At 51.5% G+C, this 13,484-nt stretch overlaps 1 protein-coding gene across 3 annotated transcripts in view; it reads left to right on the top strand.

Annotated features, from left to right (window-relative positions):
• cdkal1 (CDK5 regulatory subunit associated protein 1-like 1) overlaps window positions 1–13,484 on the top strand; it is a 158,612-nt gene that overhangs the window by 102,650 nt on the left and 42,478 nt on the right. For all 3 annotated transcript variants that reach the window (XM_084708551.1, XM_084708553.1, XM_084708550.1), the window contains exon 11: window positions 9,265–9,445. In XM_084708551.1, coding sequence (XP_084564677.1) covers window positions 9,265–9,445 — 181 coding nt within the window. The remainder of the gene's footprint in view (window positions 1–9,264; window positions 9,446–13,484) is intronic.

Here is a 13,484-nt window from a genome sequence, read left to right as displayed (position 1 = left end):
GGGGGGGATCTGAGGTGACCCCACCACCACCGCACACACACACATACGCACACGCGCAGTCTCTCAGATCTCAGCGTGTGTGAGAATGTGCAGCTTTTGTTCGTAGCAAACCGATTCATTCCGTTTGTGGAAATTTGCTTATTGCTTTTTAGTCTGCCGACGAGAAGTAATTGACTGACGATAGAGAGAGGGAGGATAGATGGATGAGAGAGAGAGGATATGTGGATGAGAGAGAGAGAGGGAGTGAGGCAGGGGGAGAGAGGGAGGATAGATGGATGAGAGAGAGAGGATATGTGGATGAGAGAGAGAGAGGGAGTGAGGCAGGGGGAGAGAGGGAGGATAGATGGATGAGAGAGAGAGGATATGTGGATGAGAGAGAGAGAGGGAGTGAGGCAGGGGGAGAGAGAGAGGATATGTGGATGAGAGAGAGAGAGAGGGAGTGAGGCAGGGGGAGAGAGGGAGGATAGATGGATGAGAGAGAGAGAAGAGAAGGTAGAGAGGAACAAATCAATAGAGGAAGTTTGAACAAAGAGCTGCCTTGCCTTTCCTCCTCTTCTCCTGCTCTCCTCTCCAGACAGATACAAATATGTGTCCGTCAAGCCTCTACCAAATGAAAGTAAATCGCAAAGAAAGTCCATTTACCGCCTGGCTAGCCAGCGCTGGTATGACTGAGATAGACAACACTAAATAATAATGGACGCCTTTGCAACTGTGTGTGCGTGTGTGTGCGCATCCCTTAGCTACGTTGGAGGCCGTGTGGTAATTGAAAGTGTATATTACCCTCTCTCCCCACGGCGTGCAGCGGGGCGAGCCCCCCCGGTCGACCCTAATGAAGCGCGCGTTGACGAGGGCGGCGTTCCGAACGCCCGCCGGTGTTTCTTTTTTTCATTAAACGATAAACTTTCCTGATGACTTTTTCCATGGATTAATTATTTATCCGCCCCTCGCTGACCTCCTCTTAGCACGCAGCACATGGCGGCCTGGAGTCTGGCCCCGGCGCTCGGAGAGCGACCCCCACTCGAACCGCCTCTGTGTGGGGTGTGTGTGTGTGTCTGCCTGGGTGTATGAAGGTTATGGTTGTTGTTTTTCTTTAATTGGTCCTAAAGGTTGAAACAAAGTTGCTACTGAGCTAGTACATGCACCCCCCCCCCCCCCCCCCCACACACACACACACACACACACACACACAGCCTAGATACACACACAGCCTAGATACACACACAAGCATAGCATATCAGGAACAGAGGGGCCAGGGATGAAGAGCTCTGTCCTGGTGTGCCCCTCCACACACAGAGACTGTGTCCTGGGTGATTCAGAGCAGCAGTGTGGACAGCACGAGCCGACCTCAGACAGGAAGAGCCTAACATTGAACAGAATGTCAGGAACTCTGCCGAAAAGAGATGAGGGGGGGAAAAACAGGGGAGAAACAGGAATGTTTAGTGCCGCGAACGATGTTCCATCCATCAAGAATGGCACGCTACGTAAACTTCCTTAGAAGTGGGACCCGCACAGTCCCTCCCACCACCCCCGCACGCGCACACAGACGCCACAGAACGCCAGGACCGTCTACTTTCATCTTCTCAGTCTCTCCCACTCGACTTGGTGCCGGAGGGGTTATTCAGGAGTAAGTGGTCCTCGTGTTTAAGTCCCTGATTACTCTCCAGTCCTGGAGGGGGGAGGGGGGGGGGGGGCTGCACCTCCTTATCTCTCCCGGGATGGATAAGCTTGTCTCTCCACCCATCCGTCTTTCTCTCTCTTTCTATCTCCGAGCTGGAATATCCTCTCTCTCCCCCTCTCTCGTCTCCTTCTCTCCCTTCTGCTACGCCAAGTTCCCCCGTAGCAGATCACGCTGGTCATCTTCGTTCAGCTGAGCTGGCTCTTGCTCAGCAGCATGTCTGTGTTGATCCTCTGGTCGGCGGACTGCACCTCAAACTGTCAATGGGCATCTTGCTGTGCTGTGTGCCTAATGCATTAGCCAGAGCCTATTCCATTTACGGATTTGTTGCAGAAAGAAGGCCATTTGGTTCTAAATGCATTGTCCAGCATTCTGAAGTAGCACAGGTTGTGTTTGTGCTTGGGGTAAACTGACCTATGCATGCATATTTGCGTTCTTTGCTGGTCTGTGTGGAGCCCAAGGCCATGACCTTTCCATAAGGGGCTGTGTAAGAATGGAACACACACACATTACAGCTTTTTAGTCTCTGTATGTCAATATGTGTGTGTATAAGTGAGTGGGAGTATGTGTGTCTGCGCATTATAGGACTCAGCAGGAGTCGTACTGGAGATCCTAGCAGGTAATAGGGACAGACAGCTCAATATGTTGCTTTAATTAGAGAGGCAAAAACAACAGCAAGGGGTACAGGATGCACACACACACACACACACACACACTGTCCATCTCTTCTCAGCAGTTAGTGAAGGGCAGGCAGGAGCACTCTCGGATAAGGGGGGATGTGGAGAGAGTGGGCTTGGGCCGGAGCACTGCATGGGTGTACTCTGCACCTTTCCTGCACCTTTGTGTACCGTTCCTCAGGGTGCGTACACACACACACACACTCACACTCTTGATCAATGCAAGCTGTATTTTCAGCTACTGACCTTTCCAAACCCCTGGCCCCAGTTCTCTCATGTGTGTTTTCCCCCACCTCTTCCTCCATATCTCCTTCCCTCCACCTCCTCCTCTTCCTCCATATCTCCTTCCCTTCACCTCCTCCTCCTTTTCCTCCATATCTCCTTCCCTCTACCTCCTCCTTTTCCTCCATATATCCTTCCCTCCACCTCCTCATCTTCCTCCATATCTCCCTCCCTCCACCTCCTCCTCTTCCTCCATATATCCTTCCCTCCACCTCCTCCATATCTCCCTCCCTCCCTCCACCTCCTCCTCTTCCTCCATATCTCCTTCCCTCCACCTCCTCCTCTTCCTCCATATCTCCTTCCCTCCACCTCTCCTTCTGTCCCTCTCTCCCTCCCCCTCACTCTCCAGTGCTCCAGTGCCCCCCCCCCCGTTCTTACCATCCATCCCTCCGTCCCTCAACTCCCCACTTCACTCGATATTTGTAAACCCACACACGGCGTATGCACGCGAGCAGAAAGAATCGTAATTTAAACACATCTGTTCAAATATGCATTTCAGATCAAGTTGTTGCTGGCTGCCGCAGCATCGCCCCAGTGTTTGACAGGTATTATATCCCTACAGTACACAAGCAGATGGTATTTATTAGGGAAAGGAATGGAAATTGGAGTTTGGAGCTTTTAAGCTGTGTGAGTGTGGGCTTGTGTGTGTGTGTGTGTGTGCTTTCAGCTGTTTCTGCTTCAGACCTCTTGTGATGGCACAACATGAGATCATCTGCTCTTGCTGTGTGCTGTACTCTGTGTGGTGATATTTAGCAAGACGTGTTGTTGGGTGGGTGCAGGGGGGAGGGGGGGAGGGAGGATTGCCACCATTGCAGAACAAGGGCGGATCATTGTGCAGTTTGAGCAGAGATGAGATGAAGAGGGGGCTCCACCTGGTTGTTGCTGGAGCCAGGGTGCCTTTGAGGAAGGCATGTCGAGGACAGGATAATGACACGGTTGCCTGGTGTCGGTCTTCTCCAGCACTCTGTTCCTCGGGCCCACTGACCCCCCACCCCCTCCCCAAGAGCACCGTGGCTCAGTGACACCACTCTCACCTCCTCCAATCATCACCTCCCTCAACCCCTCCCCAGCCCCCCACCCTCTCCAATCATCGTAGCCGTTACTATAGTGACATCCTCTCTTCTCCTCTCAGGGGCAAGGGATAACGAGGCAGCCGAGAGAGAGATGTCTGACATGCTGCTAGTTTGGAGACGAGTGCCTCGCTGGAGTTAGAGACATTAGCCACAAACGTTGGGATTAAATGAAACACTTTTAAACGTCTCCGTTTTCCCCCAAACTTGCGGTAACTTGTCAGAAGTCTGTGTGTGTATGTCCCTCTTGATGAAACAGTTCTGGCGTGTGTGTGTGTGTGTGTGTGTGTGTGTGTGTGTGTGTGGCTGGCAGGTTTCCCTTTCAAGGTGTTCCACAACTCTGAGTTGTGATGCGAGTTGAACATCCTCAGAACCTGGCAGGAGTTTTGATCGTGTCATCAAAGGCAGCTTTGACTTGAATAAAACACCACAGATGAGTCCGTGTTGATGACTTCCCAGAGCATGCAAGCCTTTCATATAAACTAATCATCCAGATTGGTTGGTTTCGGACGAGGCATCCAAACACCCCTCTCAGTTCCCTTTGAGACGTCACCGAAGTATTCTTCCAAGATGGCTGACGTCAAATCTGCTTAAAGACATGACTCAACGACTGAAGAATCCAGTGAGGTTCAAATCCAGGTTCTCTCTTCCACCAGCTAGAGGATACCGTGAGACCAGAAGGACAGTGTGTCAGACATATTAATCTATCAAGCATTGGACAGTCAGTTAGCGAACAAGTTTAAGAAAGCTTTATTTCTTGCGGCCGGCCCACAAGGAGACAAAAACATCACACGCCATTGTGCTACAAGTTTGTCTGCTAGCATTTTGTGCTAGCTAGCTATTTAAGCTCTTTACAGCCATTGGTTAAGACAAAGGCATGCAAATGTTCCATGGCTCTTCTTCATTGGCTTCTTGCATAGACCTGGCGCGCGCGTGTGCGTGGAAACTTAGAGTTCTCTGACCCTAGGCTTGACCATGATTCACTCAGCACAGATAAGGTTAACACATTTATAGCACCTCTAGTAAGATAATGGTCAACCTAGATCAGTTTGTTTACGTAAGCCTAGTGTTACCCAGAGTTCATGTTGGGAGAGGGCTCTCTACTGACAAGGAATGCTGAACACAGAATCATTCTTATTACAGGATAACAGTTACATCTTTAACTTTTTAACACAGTGTGGAGGTCCATGTCGTGTCCTCCAGGGCTGGTGTCGCTCAATGTGGGGTTCCTGACCTCCACCTCAGGTGTTCCGGCCAGCCTGACACATCCCAAACGGAACATTGTCCTCGTCCGTGGTCTTGTCTTTGTGGAGAGCTGGGAAAGTGAAAGAGTGCCTTTTTCAACAAACTGGATCTCCAAGCAGCAGCTCTCCAAGCAGCAGCTATCCTGTTCCAGGTCTGGGGAGGAGGGGGGGGGGGGGGTGCGGGGGAGGACCAGCCGTGAGCTCTCTGGAACAAAAATCCCCTGATTAAGATGCAGAGTGTTCCAGCCACCTGGTTCCCTCAGCCAATCAACAATGGCTTGGGCCCAGCAGGTCAAAAGTGCAAAATGACAGCTCCTGGTTGGCTTAGACCGCCGCAAATGCACAAACACGTTGCCAGCAGTTCGACATTTCTATGCAGGCACAGTTCCAGTTCATCATAGACACTCACAGCCACATGTTGAGCCCCCCCTCCAGCCTTCTCCTGACTTTCATTTTCACTCTTATCTTTCCTCCCCCCCAACAAAACTGTGATCACGCCTCCAGCATCTACCTCCTGGAACCCGACAGGCCTCCTCCATTCCGCCTTTCCAGTCGAACGCCTCCCTCAACACTTCCCAGGCTGATTCCAGCGCTCCGGAAGTTTACCAAACACAACAAGTCCTCGAACCCGCCGGTCCCTTCCTCCAGTCTTCCGTCTTCTCCACCTCGCCACCCCGCCGCCTCTCGTTCCTCTCCCCACTCCCACGCTCCAGTGGCTCCTCTGCACCCCGCATTAGCACATCTGAAGCCCCGGGGCTGCGTGGTGCCAGGCTGCAGACGGCAACAGCTCCCAGATGGGGGCTGGTGGTGGTGGTGGTGGTGTGTGTGTGTGTGTGAGTGGGGGAGGGGATGGGGGGGGGACTGCTCTGCCGGATGAAGGAGTAAATGTTTACCTTCCCAGATTGCATTCTATCCTCTACTTCTTATCCCCCCCCCCCCCCCGCCCCTCGTATCCGCTCATCCACACACTTTCTGTTTTCTTTCCTTTTCTTTTTTTCCCCCTCCCCCTTCCCTCCCTCTCTTTTTCAGTTTTCGGTTTCTTCCGGATGCGTCCCACTGTTCGCACCTTCATCTCGTTCCGGGGCTGCCTCTTCTACATCTGTTGTGCAAACACATACCTCAGACGCTGCCATGATGTGGGGAACAGAGAACAGACCCCCCCCCCTCGTCAGATTCTTCTAGCAAACAAAGACATTCGAATAGTGTTGTTCAAGATAACCGTGTTTCTTAGTCCAAGGTAGCTGATATGGGGTGCGTGTTTCATGACAGAGTTGACAGAGTTTTCCCTGTTGAGCCCGTCTCCACGGTAATAGCAGGAACAGGACGATGTAGAGAAAGATGCAGGTAGAGAGAGATGGGGGTAGAGGGAGATAGAGAGAGATGGAGATAGAGAGAGATGGAGAGAGATGGAGAGAGATGGAGATAGAGATGGAGATAGAGAGAGATGGAGATAGAGAGAGATGGAGGTAGAGAGAGATGGCGGTAGAGAGAGATGGCGGTAGAGAGAGATGGAGGTAGAGATGGAGATAGAGAGAGATGGAGATAGAGAGAGATGGAGATAAAGAGAGATGGAGATAGAGAGAGATGGAGGTAGAGAGAGATAGAGAGCGATGGAGATAGAGAGCGATGGAGATAGAGAGAGATGGTAGAGAGAGATAGAGGTAAGAGAGAGATGGAGGTAGAGAGAGAGATGGAGGTAGAGAGAGAGATGGAGGTAGAGAGAGATAGAGAGCGATTGGAGGTAGAGAGAGATGGAGGTAGAGAGAGATGGAGGTAGAGAGAGATGGAGGTAGAGAGAGATGGAGGTAGAGAGAGATGGGGAGAAGGCCTCCTCAAGATGGATTTTATGAGGGGTGATGGAGCCTCAACTCTCACACAAACACAAACATGATCTCTCACACACACACACAGATGCGAGGGACCCATCGTGTTCGACAGCCACTGATGGACTGACTGTGGTGTCCTAATGGCCTAGCCTACTTGCAGCCTGTGGTCCATACACAGGCAGTTCCTGTAGCATGCCCAACTTTGACTCCTGCTGCACATTAGCTGGGACGCCCAGTACTCCCCCCTCTTCCTCCCCTCCTCTCACACACTGGACCCTGGTCATTATGTACCCCTGAGCCTCATTCTGCTTGGTGAAGGCTCCTCTGCACACACACACACACACACACACGCACGCAGGCACACACACTCACACACACTCTATAGTTCTTGCCATCTCAACAAATAACCTCTCCTCGGTTTGCTTTCAATTAAAACCACTCTTTCATGACCGCCATCATTGTCAAACATTGAAATAATTGGACCCAGCTTTGATCACACACATTTCATACAGTGTGTGTGTGTGTGTGTGTGTTTGTGTCTCTGTGTTTGTGTGTGTCTGTGCTGTAGCCGTCCCTGACTGGCCTCTGTGCTGCTTATTCATGCCGTTTCAGACCTGATTACCTTTCGAACTGCTGCCTCAGCTGTGTGTGGATGTGGCTGTGTGTGTATATGAGGTCTCAGGCAAGTCAGTGGTCTTTCATTGAAATGTGCGGGTGTGTATATGCTACTGAGCCCCTCCAGAGAATGCCACCGTCACTGCTGACTGGCCCACAAGGATGAAGATCTGCAGACAGACAGATGCACATAGGCAGACAGACAGACAGACAGACAAGTAGGCTGGCAGAAAAACAGACAGGTAGGCAGACAGAAAAACAGACAGGTAGGCAGACAGACAGACAGACAGACAGACAGGTAGGCTGGCAGACAAACAGACAGACAGACAGGTAGGCTGGCAGACAGACAGACAGACAGGTAGGCTGGCAGACAAACAGACAGGTAGGCTGGCAGACAAACAGACAGGTAGGCTAGCATACAAACAGACAGGTAGGTAGGCTGGCTGGCTGGCTGGCAAGCAGGCTGGCAGGTAGGCTGGCTGGCGGCAGATAGAGAGGCGTGCGAAAGGAAGTGACACGGTCAGACGGAGCAGAGCTAACACGGCGAGGAGAGCAAGGCATCATGCTCACACCCTGACAAGCCCTCCAGGAGATCTGGAGGGGCAGAGGTGTCAGAGTGGCTGCCTGTTCCTCCTCCCACACACGCACCACATGTCTCACACCTCCACACACACACACACACACACCGCATGGAAACAGACAGCCCTCAGACACACAGACCCGAGTTTAGGCAGGCACTGTCACGCACCGTGACACACACACACACACACACACACACACACACCCAAACGCACGTGCACTCTCACAACCGAGTGATAAGATCCACAAGTGCCAATTCACACCAATGTCACAGTCAGAGAGCGCTGGCTGTGGCTTCCACACCTTCGTTAGATCATTCACTGCCATCCTGCTCTTTTAATGGCTTTCTAGGAGACGACATGTCACTGCGGCGCGCTCTTCCTCACTTAAGGTGCTTCATTTCTACCTGCGTCTCGTCCCAGCCTCCGTTGGATGTAAATTCTATTTTTAGCAGACAGTAAAGCCAAGTCGGCGTCTTATTCCAAGTGTCGGAATAGAAAGTGAATGTCTTCAACGTGGTGGCCAGTGGAAAGCAGGAGGAGAGAGAGAGATGGCGTGAGGGCAGTCTGGACTTAGAGGGTGTCTTAGCAGGCCCATATCCAGTGATGCTAATGGTGAAGCGTGGCGAGGCTGTCTGGAAGCCAGATCAGTGTTGAGCAGAAACCGTCCACTGGTGTTTTGCCCTCTCAACTGGCAGGGAATGATTTCCAATATCGGGGGGGGTGGGGGTGGGGGGGACGGGGGGAGAGAGTTCCTAGGAGAGAGGTCCCTCTTAAAGATGCCATTGGGTTCTAACTGGCTGTCGCCTCATTACACTAGACCGTCCATAGACTCTGACTGGATGACCGAGTCCATGAGTGTGTCGTCCTCTGAGGGGGGAAGGGCTCATGCTGTGTTCCACGACAGAGAAGGTTGAGGTCAGACAGGCAATGAGAGGGTTAGTGTTGTCGGAGCTGGCCTCCGCTTTGTTCAGACACCTCATCCGCCAATCAGTGAGCCCGGGTCAGAAGTGCCGCCCCCGGCGTCACCGTCAGGAGTCAATGCAGAGCCAATGTAGATCGCTCCTCTCTCTCTCTGGAGCGCTAATTTAATCAGCGGGCTCGCGTCCAATAATGAGTCACCTGACGAGGTTCAGTCACACATGGCTCAGTAGACGCCATTTCAAATAGGATTTTCTCTGGGTTTATTCCCGAATCCCCCCCACCACCACCACCCCCTCCACCCCCTATATCATAAAGGGCTGTAATTCTGACTCTTATCTCTCGGTCTGCCCCCCCCCCCCCCCCCCTCCCCCAGGGTCCCTGGTATAACCATAGCGACAGACATCATCTGTGGCTTCCCTGGGGAGACGGAGGAGGACTTCCAGGAGACGGTGGAGCTGGTGAGACACTACCGCTTCCCCTCGCTCTTCATCAACCAGTTCTACCCCCGGCCCGGCACGCCCGCCGCCAGGATGGAGCAGGTCCCCGCACTCACGGTCAGTCACCCTGCACACACACACACTCTCTCACACGCACACTCACACACGCACTCTCACTCACACACGCACACTCACACACACACACACACACAAACACACACACTCTCTCACACACACGCACGCTCACACACACACTCTCACACACACGCGCGCACTCACACACACACACAGACTCTTACATACACTCACCGATGCAGGCTGGAATGCAGATACACAGTTACAAACACATATACACATATGGCACGGACACACTCACACAAACGCCACACGCAACTCCCAACGCGGCAATGTTTAGGATTTTGTTTACTTAGGATAGTTTTTTTGACCGATTTGATCTGTTTATCATATGAATGAAAGCAGATCCAATATGGTTTAAGAAGATGAAGTATTGAATCCTCAGGCCCTAGTCCTTTATGAATGTTGAAGTTTGACATGTTATAGATCAAGTCTGAACATTGGAATATTATCTAAAAAAATATTAAAAAAATAAGAAAAACTCCTGTCATCTGAGAATATATGTGGAAAAAAAATGTTCCAATTATGTCAGGATTTGCTGTGAATATGGCCTAGAGCTTCTTTCAGCTCCCCAGGATTAACACCTTCAAAGACACTGTGCTTCTCTTATAATATCCTCCAGAACTCATGCTAATTAGCTTGCACACACACACACACACTTAAAGTGTAAATACACACTCTCGCAAGTGCAAACTCAAGCGAATAAATGATATTAAATTATTTCTGAAAGTGTTTTGTCGATCAAGGGGAAATATCTGTGTCTTTTTTCGTGGGTTTTGGAAAATATGTATCATGTTTTCAGGTTGTTTATTTTTTTTTTTCCCTCACTTCGCTTCTCATCTCCCAGCTCACAACAGGGCATGTAAACAAACCTGCGGTGCATTCACAGAAAGCCTCAGTGGGTGTATGAGGGTGGGTCTGCAGGTGCGTGTGGGTTTAAAAAAAATTCTACAGTATTAATGAGGAACAATCTCTGTTACCTGATGCTGACCACTGAAACTATCATTCCTGGTGATGTAACTGGCTCGCTGACAGATGCCGTCAGCTGTGTCCTGACTAAGACCAGACCCAGCTCACACCGTTAGGCTAAGGAAGATGGGACGAGTACAGGACAGGCTGGATGGGCCAGGATGGATGTGCTGGGATGGATGCTCTTTGTTGGATGAACTCTAAAGAATCTCTAAAGATCTAAAGACTGTCCCCAAGTCATTTATTTTTACATGTTGTACTGTATACTGCCTATACTCTCTGGAAATATTCCACTTTCATTTCTCTCTGTCCGTGTACACGTTTGACCTTCCCACTTGTACGTTCCCCACCATGTCTCGCTCCCTCGCTCTCTCTCTCTCTCTTCCATTGCTCTTGCTCTCTCCCACCTTCCGAGAACTTCCTCCACACCATCAAAGGCTTGATATGGCTCTTTAAAGTGGAGCTCCTTCATATGTCATTCTCTTTCCCTGCTCTCCGTCTCCGAGGAGAGCTGCTCGGCCTTTGTGGGATCGTCTCTCCTCTCCGACTGGCTGGGAGACACGGGGGTGCAGGGGGTGCCCCCCCCCCCCCCCCCCCCGGGGTGCCCCCCCCTCCTCCTCTCCAGCTACACCGGCTCCAACCAGCTCATCTGACTTTCATTGTCAGTCCACTCGGAGCACGCCAGGGTTTTTCCTTTTTTCTTTCAAAGGCGCTCCCTTTTGATTCGCCGAGATGTAACGAGTCCCTGACCTTTTAGGTGAATCATTAAAACGTCGAGATTTTGTCTGTTTTCCAGTAATTATCGCCTTTTTGAAGGTGTGACTTTTTGGGGGGGATACTTTTGATGATATGATTAACTCGGTTAAGTCAAATTCGTGAAAAAAAGAAAGCGTGGAGAAAGTTCATAGGAGAAAGGGGGATAGGGGTAGTGAAAAGAAGGGAGACAGTAGAAGGGAAGGAGAGTGGAATAGAGAAAAGGGGGCGGGGTAAGGATGGAGGAGGGGGGGGGGGGTTGCGAACAGCGTCCTTTTGGTCACCCCAGACCTGTGGTTCACCTCATTCATGTCTATCATATGTTCACTTATGAATGAGGAACAGATAGCAACGCCTGACAGGATATCACAGCTTCTTTCTGAACTGCTGGAAGTGTAAACCTTTCAAATCAATATTTTCCCACAACAGAGGATATAGAAGATGCCTGCTATCCAGAGCAGTTGAAGCACCAGGGCTGAGAGTTTCTAGTTGTTGCTGTTGTGTGAGCGTGCGTCTGTGCATGTCTCTATGTTTCTGCTGTACGTTTGAGTGTGTGTACGATGGGCGTCTGAAGATGTGTGCCTCACATGTACATGCAGCCAGTCAGGAGGTGTGATGTTGTGTGCTATGTGTGGCGTGGTGGTGTGTGTTTGTGTTTGTGCATGTGGACGGTATATGCATATGTGTTTGTGTATGACGTGATGTGTGATGTGGGTGTGTACTGTGTGTTGTGTACTGTGTGTTGTGTACTGTGTGTGTGTGTGTGCGTGTGCCCATGTCGCAGCACGAGGGCCGCCACAGCCGTTTCCCCGCATCCCCGTCACGTCGCAGCAGCAGATGGACTACATGGGAGGCGCCATCGTTCATCATCGCCGTGCCGACAGACGCATGCCGCGCGGGGATTGGAGGCAGAAGCGGAAACGTCGTTTCCAAATGAACTCCACCGTCCGCTCGTCGATGGCGCCTCCCCTCCGGTGCGAGCCGCCGGGGCGAAAGCTGACAGAGATCTCTGCCGCTTGTCTTCCACATCGATTTGGATGCGCCGTGTCGTTAGTGGGTGGAGTCCTGGGAGGGGCTGTGCAGCCCAGCTAATGGGAGCAGTCACAGCTTTTATTGACGACTTGTTCACGTGTCAGGGAGGGCCAGAGGAACTGTTGCTGTTCGCACCAACCACTTGTGGCTTCCCTCTCCTTCTCCCTTCTCCTCTTTCTCTCCTCTCTCCTGTTCCCTCCTCCCTCTCCTCTCCTCATCTCTCCTTCCCTGGGCCATCCCTTTCCCCTCTCTCCTCCTCCTCTCCCGTCCCTCCCCTGCTATGCAGTGGGGATGGTTTGGTAACCATGCCACCTCAAGAGGTGGCCCTAACCCTAAACCCTTCAGCCATGTGGTCACCAGGGGAGCACAAGGCGGGTCTTTTGGTGGAAAGTCAAAACCTGTGTTCACTTCCACACGGCTACATGGTCCGAGATTCCGAGGGAGCCAATTACATCTCAGGTCAAGTAAAACGACACACTCTGATAGGGTGTAATACAGGAAATGAACAGTTCACAGTGGCCTGTGATTGGTTGACACAGACCTTGACTTGGGCCACCCTGGATTGAAGCCCCCCCGACCGACAGCACAGCCTCCGAATAACAGACGAGAAAAGTGGTTATTCTGCTTCATCAAGATTATATTTTCCTGCGGGCCCGGACTCCCTGACGCTTTGGGCACAGGCAATCTCTGCAGACGCGGCCCTAATTGGCTGAAATATTGAGTCTCCCAAGGTCAGCGGTGGGTTCATCGGTTTTGATCAAATTTCTGTCTCCGCTCCCTCCCTCTCTCTCCCGGAATGAAGATATGTGATGCCAGACTGAGGGGAGAAATAAAACGTATTCTCTCACGGCTTGGCAGCTGGTTATCTCTGAGCGCCAAACCCCTCCTTTCCTCTCCTACCTTCCTTCCCCCTCTCGTCTCTCCTCTCCTCTCACCCAAATCAAAAGGCCAGGTCCGGATGAGCTGCACAATGACAGGCTGGGATGGATGGTAACATCTGAGCTCAACAGGACTCGCTTTCTTCTCGCCCTTACACACACGCGGACACACATGCACACACACAGATGCACAGGGGTGGAACAGAGATGTATGCATGTGTGTCTGTCTGTGTGTGTGTGTGTGTGTGTGTGTACGCGTGTGTGTGTACGCATGCGAGCAGGCTGGGCTGCGGGAGAGCAGAGAAGCACCTGAGGTTACGATTCCTCAGCAGCACCAATGAGATCCCTGTTGGATTGGCTCAATATAATGTTCACACACATACACACAC

This window comes from Hypomesus nipponensis, chromosome 2 (genome assembly GCF_054491055.1).
Source record: "Hypomesus nipponensis isolate SF chromosome 2, ASM5449105v1, whole genome shotgun sequence".
Lineage (NCBI taxonomy): Eukaryota > Metazoa > Chordata > Actinopteri > Osmeriformes > Osmeridae > Hypomesus > Hypomesus nipponensis.
The sequence above is the reverse complement of the archived record's forward strand: the minus strand, read 5'-3'. Positions and strand labels throughout refer to the sequence as shown.